We start from the raw sequence: 16,244 nt of genomic DNA, 5'->3' as shown, positions 1-16,244 counted from the left end.
ATGCTCAATCAATGACTATCCCAGAAAGACGAAAACACTGCAGGAGCTCTAAGAAGCCTATTTGGATGAACAGAGAACTTCAAGAGGAACTAAGAAAGAAAAGGAAAATGTTCAGGAAATGGAGGGAAGGACAGAGCTCTAAAGAAGAGTACCTACAGGTTACTAGGCACTGTAGATCAATCATCAGAAAGGCCAAAGCTGAGAGTGAGCTAAGATTGGCCAGGGAAGCCCATTGTAACAAGAAAAGATTTTTCAGTTATGTGAGGAGCAAACGTAAAGTAAAGGAGGCAATAGGCCCACTGTTGGGTGCGGATGGACAAACTCTAATGGAAGATGCAGAGAAAGCAGAAAGGCTTAGTGCCTATTTTACATCTGTTTTTTCCCACAGGTCAAAGTGTTTTGGTTGGCACATCTAGAGATGGCCATAGCCAAAGGACAGTGTCTGGGTGGCAGGTTAACATGGATAGAGAGGTTGTCGAGAGGCATTTAGCTGCACTGGATGAGTTCAAATCCCCTGGTCCGGATGAAATGCACCCGAGAGTACTCAAAGAACTTTCCAGAGAACTTGCACAGCCCTTGTCCATCATTTTCGGAACCTCTTTAAGGACTGGAGATGTCCCGGAGGACTGGAAGAGAGCAAATGTTATTCGATCTTCAAAAAAGGGAGGAAGGATGACCCGGGAAACTACAGACCAGTGAGTCTGACCTCTGTTGTGGGGAAGATAATGGAGCAGATATTAAGGGGAGCGATCTGCAAACACCTGGAGGACAATTTGGTGATCCAAGGAAGTCAGCATGGATTTGTCTCCAACAGGTCCTGCCAGACCAACCTGGTTTCCTTTTTTGACCAAGTAACAGGTTTGCTGGATCGGGGAAATTCGGTTGATGTCATTTACTTGGATTTTAGTAAAGCTTTTGACAAGGTTCCCCATGATGTTCTGATGGTTAAATTGAAGGACTGCAATCTGGATTTTCAGATAGTCAGGTGGATAGGGCATTGGTTAGAGAACCGCACTCAAAGAGTTGTTGTCAATGGTGTCTCATCAGACTGGAGAGAGGTGAGTAGCGGGGTACCTCAGGGCTCGGTGCTTGGCCCGGTACTTTTGAACATATTTATTAATGATCTAGATGAGGGGGTGGAGGGACTAATCAATTTTGCAGATGACACCAAATTGGGAGGACTGGCAAATACTCCGGAAGATAGAGACAGAGTTCAACGAGATCTGAACACAATGGAAAAATGAGCAAATGAGAACAAGATGCAATTTAATAAAGATAAGTATAAAGTTCTGCATCTGGGTCAGAAAAATGAAAAGCATGCCTACTGGATGGGGGATACGCTTCTAGGTAACACTGTGTGTGAACGAGACCTTGGGGTACTTGTGGATTCTAAACTAAACATGAGCATGCAGTGTGATGCAGTGGTAAAAAAGGCAAATGCCATTTTGGGCTGTATGAACAGAGGCATCACATCAAAATCACAAGATGTCATAGTCCCATTGTATACGGCACTGGTCAGACCACACCTGGAGTACTGTGTGCAGTTCTGGTGGCTTCACTTCAAGAAGGACATAGATAAAATTGAAAGGGTACAGAGGAGAGCGACGAGGATGATCTGGGGCCAAGGGACCAAGCCCTATGAAGATAGGTTGAGGGACTTGGGAATGTTCAGCCTGGAGAAAAGGAGGTTGAGAGGGGACATGATAGCCCTCTTTAAGTATTTGAAAGGTTGTCACTTGGAGGAAGGCAGGATGCTGTTTCTGTTGGCTGCAGAGGAGAGGACACGCAGTAATGGGTTTAATCTTCAATTACAACGATATAGGCTAGATATCAGGAAAAAGTTTTTCACAGTCAGATTAGTTCAGCAGTGGAATAGGCTGCCTAAGGAGGTGGTGAGCTCCCCCTCACTGGCAGTCTTCAAGCAAAGGTTGGATACACACTTTTCTTGGATGCTTTAGGATGCTTAGGGCTAATCCTGCATTGAGCAGGGGGTTGGACTAGATGGCTTGTATGGCCCCTACCAACTCTATGATTCTATGAGAACAACCTCATGCTTTTCATCTAGGCAGGATGGAGGTCCCATCAGTGAGAGAGGCCAATACTCAGGTTCTAAGCAGCTCCCCTGCAGTTCATCTTTCAGCTTCCCTGGCCACTGACATATGTTGGGTATTAAATGTCCTTTTATGTATTCCTACTAGCAATAAAGCCCTTTGTGAAAAAATACAACTGGCTCTAGAAAACTGCTGATACTCAGGAGAAAGTTGTGCTCCTAAGCATTATTATATACATAAATCTTTCCTTTATAATGTATGCATTAATCAACATGGCTAGATCAGGTTTCTATCAGAAATCAATTTTGTTAATTAGAGAGGCCTGAAAACTGGGTGCATAAAAGTCAGTGATTAAAAAATTAAACCTGCGATGGTAGCTAGGAGCTGAGCTGCCACTTCTGAGTATGTGGTGGGAGATGCGGGGCTCACAGCAGTCCCCAGGTGGCAGAGAGGGTGGGCTGTGAATGCAGGGAGCCAAAAGGTGTTCCTGTCCTGCTGCTGAGGTAGATCTTAAAATGTTTTTCTGGGGTATTCGCCACAAACATTTTTGGCATTTCGTATGCGCTGCTAAAAATTGCCTTTTGTTTCTTTAGTTATTTCTAGTCTTTTCTGAAGCTTAGAATTAATATTCTTCTCTTCTGTATAATTTTGCAGGACACTGAAAGATTTCAGTCACAAAGTCAGGATCTGGAGCAAAAACTTGTAGCAAAAGAACAGGAACTAGAACAACTCGCTCAGAAGCAGAAGCGGGTAAGTGAAAATTATTATTTTTTAAATTTATTTATTTTATTGATTATATTTGTATACCGCCCTCCCCTGAGGCTCAGGGTGGTTCACAGAGAACATAAACAGTACATTGAACTTGTTCCACATCAGAAAACAAATATTGCAGTACAACTGTGCTAATAGCAAGAACAATAACCGATAACAGTTTCTCAAAGTAACAATCAGCTGGTCCACAGTTGGGTCCAGGTACATGGATTGCTGAGAAGGAGGGGGATTCAGGAGCCCAGCGGTGTTGAAAATTTTGGTTGGCCTTAATCAAATAGGGGGGAAGAGCTCCCTTTTTCAAAACTGTTTTAGTTCTGACAGGACCCTGATCTCCTCTGGGAGCTCTTCCCACCAGGTGGGGGCCAGGACACAGAAGACTCTGGCCCTGGTTGAGGCCAGGTGGGCTTCTCTTGGGCCCGGGACCATTAGCCAGTTGGTGGTGGCAGAGTGCAAGGCTCTTTGAGGGGCATAGACAGAAAGGCGGCCCCTCAAGTACACTGGGCCCAGAAGGTTCCTCATTCCCGCCCCAGGGAATCAAGCCTAGTCTCGACCAGGGCTTTTTCGGTCCTGGCCCCCACCTGGTGGAATGAGCTCCCCGAGGAGCTGCGGGCCCTGCAGGACCTTCCAGCATTCCACAGGGCCTGCAAAACGGACCTCTTCCACCAGGTCTATGGGTGAGGCTGGGCGGCCAGGTAGATCGGTGCCCCCCCCCATAGAAGTAGTGGTAGCGTATCCCATCAGCCCCCTCTCCCTTCCTCCTCTTCTTCTTTTTCCCTCCCCTCTTGAGATAGTATTAGGTGGACTTACTTCTTGCTGTTTTTTATGCGAGATTATTTTATTGGGGTTTTAATGAATTGTAAACTGCCACAAGACCTTGGGGAGTGGTGGGATATAAATAAATATCACAAGATGTCACAAGATGTCATAGTCCCATTGTATACGGCACTGGTCAGACCACACCTGGAGTACTGTGTGCAGTTCTGGAGGCCTCACTTCAAGAAGGACGTCGATAAAATTGAAAGAGTACAAAGGAGAGTGACGAAGATGATCTGGGGCCAAGGGACCAAGCCCTATGAAGATAGGCTGAGGGACTTGGGAATGTTCAGCCTGGAGAAAAGGAGGTTGAGAGGGGACATGATAGCCCTCTTTAAGTATTTGAAAGGTTGTCACTTGGAGGAGGGCAGGATGCTGTTTCTGCTGGCTGCAGAGGAGAGGACACACAGTAATGGGTTTAAACTTCAAGTACAACGATATAGGCTAGATATCAGGAAAAACATTTTCACAGTCAGAGTAGTTCAGCAGTGGAATAGGCTGCCTAAGGAGGTGGTGAGCTCCCCCTCACTGGCAGTCTTCAAGCAAAGGTTGGAAACACACTTTTCTTGAATGCTTTAGGATGCTTAGGGCTCATCCTGCGTTGAGCAGGGGGTTGGACTAGATGGCCTGTATGGCCCCTTCCAACTCTATGATTCTAAACAAACAAACAAACAAACAAATAAATGCGCTGGGCCCAGATGGTAATTACCAAAACCTTGAGCCTGATCCAAAATTCGACTGCTAACCATTACAGTTGATGGAGGGTGGGCTGGATGTGGGACCTCCATGGTGTTATTGTGAGCACCCTGGCCACTGCATTTTGGACAAGCTGTAGTTTCTGGATCAAAGCCAAGGGCAGTCCTGCATAGAGCAAGTTGCAGAAGTCCAGTCTAGATGTGACCATCATATGGATCACTGTGGCTAGGTCTTCTGGGGCCAAGTAGGGTGCTAGTAGTTTGGCTTGGCGAAGGTGGTAGAATGCCAGCCGTACTACCTTCATGGCCTGAGCTTCCATTGAGAGTAAACCATCCAGGATCACACCCAAGTTCCTGGCAGAGTTGGCCACTGAGAGCTGCACACCATCCAGAGTAGGCAGATGTGCCTCCTCCTAAGGTCCCTTCCAACCCAACCACAAAAGGATTGAGCTTCAGACGACTCTGCTTGAGCCATCTCATCATTGCTTCAAGGCAGCTGGCGAATGTTTCTGGGGAGAGTCAGGGCGACCGTCCATCGGGAGGAAGAGGTGAGTCTCATCTGCATATTGATGACAAGAATCATAGAGTTGGAAGGGGCCATAAAGGCCATCTAGTCCAACCCCCTGCTCAACGCAGGATTAGCCCTAAGCATCCTAAAGCATCCAAGAAAAGTGTGCATCCAACCTTTGCTTGAAGACTGCCAGTGAGGGGGAGCTCACCACCTCCTTAGGCAGCCTATTCCACTGCTGAACTACTCTGACTGTGAAAAACATTTTCCTGATATCTAGCCTATATCGTTGTACTTGTAGTTTAAACCCATTACTGCATGTCCTCTCTTCTGCAGCCAACAGAAACAGCATCCTGCCCTCCTCCAAGTGACAACCTTTCAAATACTTAAAGAGGGCTATCATGTCCCCTCTCAACCTCCTTTTCTCTAGGCTGAACATTCCCAAGTCCCTCAACCTATCTTCATAGGGCTTGGTCCCTTGGCCCCAGATCATCTTCGTCGCTCTCCTCTGTACCCTTTCAATTTTATCTACGTCCTTCTTGAAGTGAGGCCTCCAGAACTGCACACAGTACTCCAGATGTGGTCTGACCAGTGCCGTATACAATGGGACTATGACATCTTGTGATTTTGATGTGATGCCCCTGTTGATACAGCCCAAAATAGCATTCGCCTTTTTTACCACTGCATCACACTGCCTGCTCATGTTTAGTTTACAATCCACAAGTACCCCAAGGTTTCGTTCACACACAGTGTTACCTAGAATCGTATCCCCCATCCAGTAGGCATGCTTTTCATTTTTCTGACCCAGATGCAGAACTTTACACTTATCTTTATTAAATTGCATCTTGTTCTCATTTGCCCATTTTTCCATTGTGTTCAGATCTCATTGAACTCTGTCTCTATCTTCTGGAGTATTTGCCAGTCCTCCCAATTTGGTGTCGTCTGCAAACTTGATGAGTAGTCCCTCCACCCCCTCATCTAGATCATTAATAAATATGTTAAAAAGTACCGGGCCGAGCACCGAGCCCTGAGGTACCCCGCTACTCACCTCTCTCCAGTCTGATGAAACACCATTGACAACAACTCTTTGAGTGCGGTTCTCTAACCAATTCCCTATCCACCTAACGATCTGAAAATCCAGATTGCAGTCCTTCAACTTATCCATGAGAACATCATGGGGAACCTTATCAAAAGCTTATCACAAGCCAGCCTGAACTTCCGTACCAGTTGGGCAATAGGGTGGATGAAGATTTTGAATAGGATAGGAGAGAGGATCACTTCCTGTGAAACTCCACGAGAAGAAGAAGAAGAAGAGTTGGTTCTTATATGCCGCTTTTCCCTACCCGAAGGAGGCTCAAAGTGACTTACAGTCGCCTTCCCTTTCCCCACAACAGACACCCTGTGAGGTGGGTGAGGCTGAGAGATCGCTGATATCACTGCCCGGTCAGAACAGTTTTATTAGCACCATGGAGAGCCCAAGGTCACCCAGCTGGCTGCATGTGGGGGAGAGCAGAATCGAACCCAGCATGCCAGATTAGAAGTCCGCACTCCTAACCACTATCCAAAACTGGCTCACCAAACAAGTGAGTTGTGGGTGGCTTAATTATTTCTCTCCTATTGCTACACTCCGTCTGCGACTCTGGAAGAAGGAGATCTGGCACTAAAGGGCTGCCACCCATATTCCGGTGTCGGTGAGGCAGTGAGCTAGGAGCTCATGGCTGACTGTGTCAGTCCAGTAGTATCCGTATTGCTGAGCCGCCTCGGTCCAGCTGGCGATAGAGGTCATCCATCAGGGCTACCAGCACTGTCTCTGCCCCATGGCCAGGCCGGAAACCTTACTGAGGTGGATCCAGGACTGAAGCTTCTTCCAAGAATGCCGATAGTAGATCCACGACAGCCCTTTTTTTCGGTAGCGGGCATACTACTGCCTCTTTTAATCCCTCTGGGAATTCTCCCATTGTGAGAGAAAGGTGGATTATCTCTCGGAGGGGAGCCCTTGTTCTTATCCTGGATGTTTTAGGAGCCACAATGGGCAGTGGTCTAGTGGGCATGTGGTTGGTCTCGCTGCTGGAAGCATCCTGTCCACTTCAGTCAGTGTGAGTCATCTGAAGTTACTCAGTGTTCTCCCCAAAGATGGCCAAGGGGCCTCTAGCTCAATTTCTGTGTCTTAGGTTGGAGGTCGGTCGGGGTGGAGTGTCGAGATTTTGTGTGAAGAATGACTCGCAAATGCCTCACAGCTGATGTTCAATTGGCTACTGTTTTGGTAACCCTCTGCCAAGGCAGTGAGAGGTTGAACTAGCCTGAACAATTGTGCTGGGCATGAGTTTGCAGACACGATGGTAGTCGAGTAAAATTGTCAAATTTCAGATTCAGATTATTAGTTAGCCATTGACCATTTCCAACAAATTGACTGTTCAGTACAAAAATCAGTTAAAATTAAGGTCATTGATGAGATCACAAGGAGTTTAAAAGTTGTTGATTCAGTTCCTACATGGTAATAGAAAGTTACACAGATAAAAAGAAACCATCATGACTGGGGTTTTAATCCTGATTGCAGAATTTGGACCAGATTTTCCTAGCGGCGAGAACAAACAGTGCAACTCTATTGGCAACGTAGGCATCAATATCAGACAATAAAAGATCATATAGTTTTTGAGATGGCAGGGAGTATTCTTGGAATAAACTTGCCTCTTGGTTCATCAGTTCATTACATAGTGTGTGGGTAAAAATTGTGTTTTTTTGACTTCACTGCCATCTCATAAGCCTTCATCTGCATTCTTCATCTGTAAGATGTTCTCAAGGCTTCATTGTGAATCTTCTCCAAACTTGCTCTAGTCATCTCAGTCCCTGTTTCTTGCTGCGAAGCTCCTTGGTGTACCAGGGGGCTTTCTTGAGACAGAGGCAGAGAGGATATCGGGGATCTATCTCATCAATAGTGGATGGCATTCTGTCATGCGAATCGCTGACCAGACCATTGAGAGAAGTGCCAGGAGGTATAGGGTCCTGCAGAGCATTCAAGAATCCAATTGGATCCATAAGACTCCACGGGCAAGCTAAATTTTGCTCAGTACACAACTGAGGAGGGGTGATAGCCTTAGTCAAACCTTCAAGGTGTAGTGGTCTGACTATGGCATGGCATTTTCCATGACCAGATCCACGGTCAAACCAACACCAAAAATCAGATGCAGGGTGTGACCTGCTTGTTGGGTGCGAGAGCCCTAGTGTTATCATGGTTGACACCAAGTCCAGCCCATTTCTAGAGGATGGTAGCTCATCATAGAATCATAGAATCACAGAATCATAGAGTTGGAAGGGGCCATACAGGCCATCTAGTCCAATCCCCCCCCTCAACGCAGGATCAGCCCTTAGCATCGTAAAGCATCCAAGAAAAGTGTGTATCCAACCTTTGCTTGAAGACTGCCAGTGAGGGAGAGCTCACCACCTCCTTAGGCAGCCTATTCCACTGCTGAACTACTCTGACTATGAACATTTTTCCCTCATATCTAGCCTATATCATGAATGTTAACATCTCCCAGGACTCTGGGAGACTGTAATGTCCAGGCTGCCACCGCCTCCAGCAGGGCTGGCAGGGCATCTGGAGGTGCATTGGGCACGATACACCAAACAGATGGTCATGCACTCGATTGAACCCCACTTGAGGCCAACACATTCAATACCTGGGATCAACGGCGTGGGAGGAGCCCTGAAGGAGAAATCCTCTCGGATCAGGATTGCTACCCCTCCTCCCCGCCCTGCGGTCCAAGCCTGGTGGAGGACAGGAAACCTGTCAGGGGCTGGTTCTTTGAGAGCGACTGTTTTGCCCTCCCTGGCCCAGGGTATGGAAAGAATAGTGCTTCCCTGGCAAAGCATTATATGGGGTGAGAGATCTGTCACTATTTATCCTTAGGCCTAAGTGTTGCCAGGTCGTTTGGTATCCTGAGTAGCGAACAGCCCAGACAATATTGAGTTCACTGAGATCTGCACATGCTGGAGAAGGGGGCCAGTGAGACCAAGATCCAGTTCAACAAGGAGAAGTGCAGAGTTCTGCATCTGGCTCCCAAAAACGAGAAGCAGGCCTACTGCATGGGGGAGACCTTCTGGGGAGCTGTGTGGGTGCACATGAGATCTTGGGGACTTGTGGATGGCAAGCTAAACATGAGCAGACAGTGCGAGGAAGCGGTCAAAAAGGCTTTGGGCTTTATCAACAAAGGCATGACATCAAAACTGCAAGAGGCATTCACTGGTGAGAGAGTGGTCTGGTGTTCTCCAAATAAACAAACAACAAACAATCAAAAGATGTCCTAGTCCCTCTGTAGGCTGACTTGGTCAGACCGCACCAAAGTGAGATCCCAGTTACTTTACGGCTGTCCCATCTGGATAAGTGACCTGAAGATTCAGTCCATCTTTTTATACAAGATTCTGGGTCTGCCAAAATGTGTCTTGAAATGGGTCAAATCCTTCTAACAACTAAAGCTTGGATTATGGTCTTCAAATTTTGGTGAAGAGTTCACTTTAATAGTGACGAGGGAAATGTGGCTCAGTATATGCTGAAGGAATCTAAAATATCTACTTGGTTCTGAACTGTGGAAGGCAAATTTAAAGATCTTGAACTTGAGATGGCAATTTAAGTATTTGAAAGGCTATCACTTGGAGGAGGGCAGGGAGCAGTTCCTGTTAGAAGCGGAGGAGAGGACGCGCAGGAATGGCTTTAAACCACAGGTAGAATGGTACTGGATAGATATCAGGGAGGAGGGAAATTTCCCAGTCAGAATAGTCCAGCCGTGGAAGGGGCTGCCTCAGGAGGGGGGAACTCCCCTCACTGGCCATCTTCAAGCAGCGGCTGGAGAGATCCTTCTCCTGGATGCCTGAGGCTGATCCTACACTGAGCAGGGGGTGGGACTAGATGGCCTGCATGGCCCCTTCCCACTCTAGGATTCTAGGAGTCTAGTTCAGCAGTGGAAGGGGCTGCCTAAGGAGGTGGGAAGCTCCCCCTCACTGGCTGTCTTCAAGCAGCGGCTGGACAGATCCTTCTCCTGGATGCCTGAGGCTGATCCTGCACTGAGCAGGGGGTGGGACTAGGTAGCCTGCATGGCCCCTTCCCACTGTTATGATTCTATGAATCTTTGACTCAGCAAAGAGGAAGCCTTCCAATCCTGAATTTACAGCATTATATTCTCAATTGGATCCTACCAGCTTTTCCACTAGTCAAAAAGGAGTTGATTTCAGAAAGGCTGTGCTGGGGACCAAGGGACCTGCATGGTTAAAACCCATGTGGGAGAGAAACTGTAGTAAGGAAGGGAAATGAGCACGGAGTGAAAAAGCTGGCTGGATCCAGCAGTTGGTTTTCCCTGTGTGAGAGACTTTGCATTCTAAATAAGCAAACCTTTTGAAGGAAGTTTCTTTATTAGAAAATGAACGTACCTACTACATTGAAGACATAGTCAGACCTGATTCACAGGACAAGCACTATAGGGACTCCCCCCTCCCCTGGGAACTCGCACCAGGCACAGTTCAAAGGAGTCATAACAGAGAGATAACCATTTGAGCTTCAAGGGATGGGAAAGTGTTGGAAACTACGGGACACAAAGGAAAGGAAGGCGAGGAGTGTTTGGGGAGGATGGCATACAAAAATACAACAGCAGGAAATCATTCTTGGGGTGTCAAGCTAAAGCATCTGGGGTTACATCAGGGTACAAAGGCCAGGCATGCCTAACATACAGCAGACTATATTCACGGCAGAAATACATGGGTTTTCTGACTCCCTTCTTTCCTTGAGGAAAAAGCTAGCTTGATGTAGTGGTTAGGAGTGCGGAATTCTAATCTGGCCAGCTAGGTTTGATTCCCCACTCCTTCTCCACGTGCAGCCAGCTGGGTGACCTTGGGCTTGCCACAGCACTGATAAAGCTGTTCTGACTGAGCAGGAATATCAGGGCTCTCTCAGCCTTATAAGGTGTTACAGGGTGTCTGTTGTGGGGAGAGGAAAGGGAAGGCGATTGGAAGCCGCTTGGAGACTCCTTCAGGTAGAAAAAAGCGGCATATAAGAACCAATTCCTCCTCCTCCTCCTCCTTCTGGGAGCAATTTTGGGAAAGTTTTGCCATCCCTTCAATCAAGTTTTATCAGAGCTGTACAACCTGTAAATTACCAAGCAGAATTTACTCCATCAGCCATGAGTTTGGCTTGCCAGGATCTTCAGGGAGGACACTCAGCTTCTGAATCTCAGAGCAAGGAGGCAACTTGCTCTGGTTTGCCACTTTGTGAGATAGGATGCTGGACTTGATGGACCTTCACTGGGATGACCCAGCAGGACACTTCTGAGGTTCTTATCAGGGCTTTGCCTCAGCTTCTTTGCACTGTGGTTGGTCCTTCCAGAGGAACTGGTTGGCCTCTATGCGAGACAGAATCCTTGAGTAGATGGACCACTGCTATGATCCAACAGGGCTTTTCTTCTGATTCTGTTCCTATGTTCTGGATAATCCCCCTATTCTAGCATCCCTACCAAGCTGTAAAAAGTAGCATCATAGAATCATAGAGTTGGATGGGACTTAGTCCAGCATCTAGTCCAATCCCTTGCAAGATGCAGGAACTCACAACCACTTGCACACCCACAGTGACCCCAATTTCATGCCCAAGTGATCATAATGCCGAAATACAGTGGAGAACTAGCTAACCATTTCCCCCGTGCCCACATGACATAGAAACTGTATCTGAGAATTTCTTTCATTTTCCCACTGGCATCTTCCATATGACTGATGCAGAACTGTGGCCTCCCAAGGACAGCCTTGGCAGCCTCACTAGAGCTTCCCTAGGGGCACTGGGCATGCTGATACTTTCCTCTCTCAAGGCAATACTAAACCTGTATTGTTTCTTCTTCCTCTCAGTTGGAGAGACAGTGCCAAGAGCTTCATAACGACAAGCAGGAGACCAAAGTGGAGAATGCTAGGCTGAAACTCACGAACCAAGAGCTTCACAAGGATGTGGAGAAAACATCCCAGGAGTTACTTATTGCCCAACAACAGCTGCATATGCTGCAGGATGAGGCAAAAAAACTGCATGAAGAAAAGGAAATGTGAGTAACAGGAACATTTGAATGAAACAGAGGTCCAGAGGCACAACGTTGGTTCTGACTGGAGCTTCCATGAGTCAGAACTCACTTCTTCAGAATCTGTGAAGAAGAATCCTATTCCACATTTACATAAGGAAGATTACAGAAAGGGAGGAGGAAAGAGAGGGGTTAGGGCAGAGAAAGATTTGATGTGAATTTCATTCTGCACACATTAGATAATGCATTTTCAATGCAATTTAGAAGTAGATTTTCCTGTTCCGCACAGGAAAATCCAGCTGCAAAAGCACATTGAAAGTGCATTATCCGGTATGTGCAGAATAGGCCCTAGTCTCTATCTAATGGATTGGAATAAATTAGGTTTGGTGAGAGGTCGAAGGCTCCAGCCACTTGCTCTTGGGATACTGACATCTATAAAGGGTCATAGTTTGACACAACATATTAAGAATTGTACTTGGATGGTGCAAATCCATTGTAGAAATTTTAAGGAATGATAACGTCATGGCTTTGTTAGGTTTAATGGAAGCCTAACTTGTCATCACAATATTCCTGCCATATGAGAAATTTCCCAGGTGTGCTTAGGAAAGCAACCACCTTCAGTTCAGTTTTTCATGGAATTTTAAGTCATTGTGGGTAATAGTGGTGATTGTTGCATATCTCTACATGCTACACTCATGGTGTGTAGGTGTGGGGATGGTCATCCTCAGCCGATTGATCCCCTGCTACATTCATTGTCCAGGGAATGAACTCTGAGAGTCGAGAAGACATAGGAGTCCCTCTTCATGATCACTTCTGGGGAACGGTGACTGATACCCACACACCACACTTTCCCTCCTGGGTGTGATGGCTGATCCAAAACAGAGAATGTTATTTCTGTCTACAGACAAGAAAGAGAAAATGGTAACGCAGCGACCTGTAATACCAAATCAGCTGATCAGTTGTTTCTGGCTCCCCTTCAGGGATTGCTATCGTGGTGCATTAAGTTGATTCCATAAGCAATGTTCCATGCAAGATATTTCCCATCAGGCCACTGCCTTAGCAGTGCAGGAGTTGGACAATGCCTCTCAAAGGGCCTAGAATGTGGACGTTAGCCTCTGCAGCTGGCACTCGGTCGAGAGTGTGGCTATCTGGTTGGTATACCGTCCACCCAATGTGCCGCCAGATGTCCTGCCCCGGCTGTTGGAGGCGGCGGCCGCCTGGGCCTTTGCAGTATCCCAGGCTTTTGATCCTGGGTGACTTCAATGTCCACGCGGACGCGCCCCCTTCAGTCCATGGCGGAGACCTGGTGTCATCCATGGCGACACTAGGACTTTTGCAATTTGTTGCTGGGCCCACCCATCACGCCGGCCACACAATCAACTTGATTTTCGGTGCTTGGATAGAGGTGGATACAGCTCTAGCTGTGCCGTGGTCAGACCACTATGCCCTGCGGGCCCTGCTCAGGATACCACCCCGTATTTTAGCCCGCCCACGGAGACTCAGGATACCGCCCACGGCTCAGGATAACACCCCGTATTTTAGCCCGCCCACGGAGACTCATGGATCCAATTGGATTCCGGAATGCTCTGTGGGACCTGATGCCTCCTGGCGACTCACTAGCTCCCTTGGTGGCGGACTGGCAGTCCCGCCTGACGGCTGCTATAGATGAGATCACTCCTAAGCGTCCTCTCTGCCCTTGATTCAAAAGGGAAGTGAGACGACTGGAGCGAGTGTGGTGGAAGACTCGCGATGAAGCTACGAGAACATCTTATCGCACGCTTATGAGGGCATATGAGATGGCAGTGAAAGTGGCAAAACGTGAATTTTTTGCCGCAGAAATCTCGTCCGCAAGCTCTCGCCCGGCCCAATTATTTAGGGTAGTTAGATCTCTTACCACCCTTGAGGGGCGCCAAAATAGTAGCAAATTGGAACTAGGCTGTGAGGCATTAGCGAGCTATTTTGCGGACAGAATCTCGTCACTCCGCCGTGATCTTCCCGCCATGGTTAATACAGCAAACGAACTGGAGGCCTGTTGGCCACCTTTGGAGGTGACGTTTGATGGCTTCAGACGGCTCTCCTTACCCGAAGTGGACAAGTTGCTAGGTTCGGTCAGGGCGACCACTTGCCCCCTTGACCCCTGTCCATCATGGCTCCTCAAGGGAGGTGGCCAGCTCAGGGACATTATCAACCTCTCCCTGGATTCCGGGGAGTTCCCTGAGCAGCTGAAGGGGGCAGTGGTTCACCCTCTCCTGAAAAGATCCATGCTGGACCTGCGGGACCCCGCCAGCTACCGCCCAGTGTTGCACTTGGCGTTCCTGGGCAAGGTGGTTGAAAGGGCCGTGGCAGACCAGCTCCTGGCATTCTTGGAGGAAACTTCAGCACTCGATCCATATCAGCCTGGCTTTCGACCTAGCCACGGGGTGGAGACGGTGTTGGTCGCCCTGTTGGATGACCTCCGCCACCAGCTGGATAGGGGCGGGTTGGCAGTGCTGGTTCTTCTGGACCTGTCGGCCGCTTTTGACACCATGGATCACGAACTGTTGGTCCGCTGCCTCGCCGGCACGGGGATACGGGGCACAGCTCTACGCTGGATACGCTCCTTTCTCCAGGACTGGACCCAGAGGGTAACAGTGGGGGATGAGTTTTCGCGCTCCTACAGACTTCCTTGTGGGGTCCCCCAGGCTGCGGTCCTCTCCCCCACACTGTTTAACATCTTTATGTACCCTCTGGCCCAGCTGGAGCGGAGTTTTGGGCTGGGTTGCCACCAGTACGCTGATGACACCCAGCTCTATCTCCTCATGGACGGTCGCCTGGACTTTCCCCCGGAACCATTTGCCAGATGTTTGGAAGCGGTGACGGAATGGTTCGAGCAGAGTCGCCTGAAACTCAACCCCTCCAAGACGGAGGTCCTGTGGCTGGGATGTAGGGGGAGGGACCAGGAAGCCCACCCTGGCAGGGAGGCAACTTACCATCACGTCCCTGGCCAGGAATTTGGGTGTGATCATTGATGCCTCCTTGACCTTGGAGGCGCAGGTCAAAAAAGTAGCGGGCCAGGCATTTTTCCACCTGCGCCAGGCCCGACTACTAGCGCCCTACCTGTCCCCCGAACACTTAGCCACAGTGATCCATGCAACGGTCACCTCCAGAATAGATTTCTGTAACTCCCTCTTCGCGGGCCTTCCCTTGTCCTTGATCCGGAAACTTCAGCTAGTGCAAAACACAGCTGCTAGGGTCCTCACTGGTGCATCTTGGAGGGCCCACATTCAGCCAGTGCTGAGGCAACTGCACTGTTTGCCAATTGCTGCCCAGATCCGGTTCAAGGTTTTGGTTCTAACCTTCAAGGCTTTACGTGAGTTGGGACCCACATACCTGAGGGACCGCCTATTGCCCTATGCCCCTCGCAGGGCCTTGCGCTCTGCGGGTGAAAATCTGTTGGTCGTTCCTGGCCCTAGGGAAGCAGGCCTGGCCTCGACCAGGGCCAGGGCCTTTTCGGTCCTGGCCCCCGCCTGGTGGAATGAGCTCCTGGGAGAGCTTCAGGCCCTGCAGGATCTTTCATCATTCCGCAGAACCTGCAAAACGGAGCTCTTCCACCAGGTTTATGGTTGAGGCCAAGGCTGACAATATAGACCTATGCCCCCCCCCTTGGGATTTGGGATTAGGACCTGAAATAAACACCATCAGGATCCCCTCTCCACCCGCCAGTAGTGGGAGGGGGGGAAGTTGAGTTGCCGATCTTGCCATGTTGGTAATGCTGGGAATGTAATTGTTGTTTTAATGGGGTTTCAATGGGGATTTTAGGATGTTGTAACCCGCCACGAGCCGCAAGGGAGTGGCAGGGAATAAATCTAATAACTTGCAGAACAAACAGAGGCCTCTCAGGACCTCACAGATGCTTTCTCTCCTGTTCCTTTTCTCCCAGACTCATGGGAAAACATGAGGAGAGAGATCTGTATGGCTCTTGGAGACTCTGGTTTTCTGCCTAGGATGGCACAAGTCCTCGTTTGTGACAACATCACTTGCCTTCACAGCACTACGATTATATCTAGACTAGGGGCCAAGCTTGTGGCATTCAGGAATACAGAAGGCTCTAGATTGGGTGTGTGTGTGTGTGTGTGTGTGTGTGTGTGGAAAAACTCTGTCAGTGGCCCTCCCCTCAGAACCTGGAAAGGCTGCAGGCAACTGTTAGGGGACTCACTGGCAGGAGCAGCTCTCACAGGGCAGGCATCTGCAGCCCCCTAGCCTCAGAGGGAAGTGGAAGGAGGAGGGGGTAGGGGATGGAAGGCAATTGGCTGGCCTCAGTTGGAGTTGTTGCCTCATCCCGCATTTACTTCCTTATCTCTTCTCACAAGGCTGTCCTTGCTGGGAG

General features: G+C 48.7%; 1 protein-coding gene across 6 annotated transcripts in view; it reads left to right on the top strand.

Annotated features, from left to right (window-relative positions):
* The window catches only part of CRACR2A (calcium release activated channel regulator 2A), a 93,110-nt gene that overhangs the window by 27,198 nt on the left and 49,668 nt on the right, over positions 1-16,244 (top strand). For all 6 annotated transcript variants that reach the window (XR_013225094.1, XR_013225096.1, XR_013225095.1 and 3 more), the window contains 2 exons: positions 2,706-2,801; positions 11,718-11,905. Coding sequence is in view for 3 of the 6 variants with exons in the window: in XM_077301798.1 (XP_077157913.1) it covers positions 2,706-2,801; positions 11,718-11,905 (284 nt within the window). In the remaining 3 variants the exon portion in view is untranslated. The remainder of the gene's footprint in view (positions 1-2,705; positions 2,802-11,717; positions 11,906-16,244) is intronic.

Source organism: Paroedura picta, chromosome 10, assembly GCF_049243985.1.
Source record: "Paroedura picta isolate Pp20150507F chromosome 10, Ppicta_v3.0, whole genome shotgun sequence".
Taxonomy (NCBI): Eukaryota; Metazoa; Chordata; class Lepidosauria; order Squamata; family Gekkonidae; genus Paroedura; species Paroedura picta.
The sequence above is the reverse complement of the archived record's forward strand: the minus strand, read 5'-3'. Positions and strand labels throughout refer to the sequence as shown.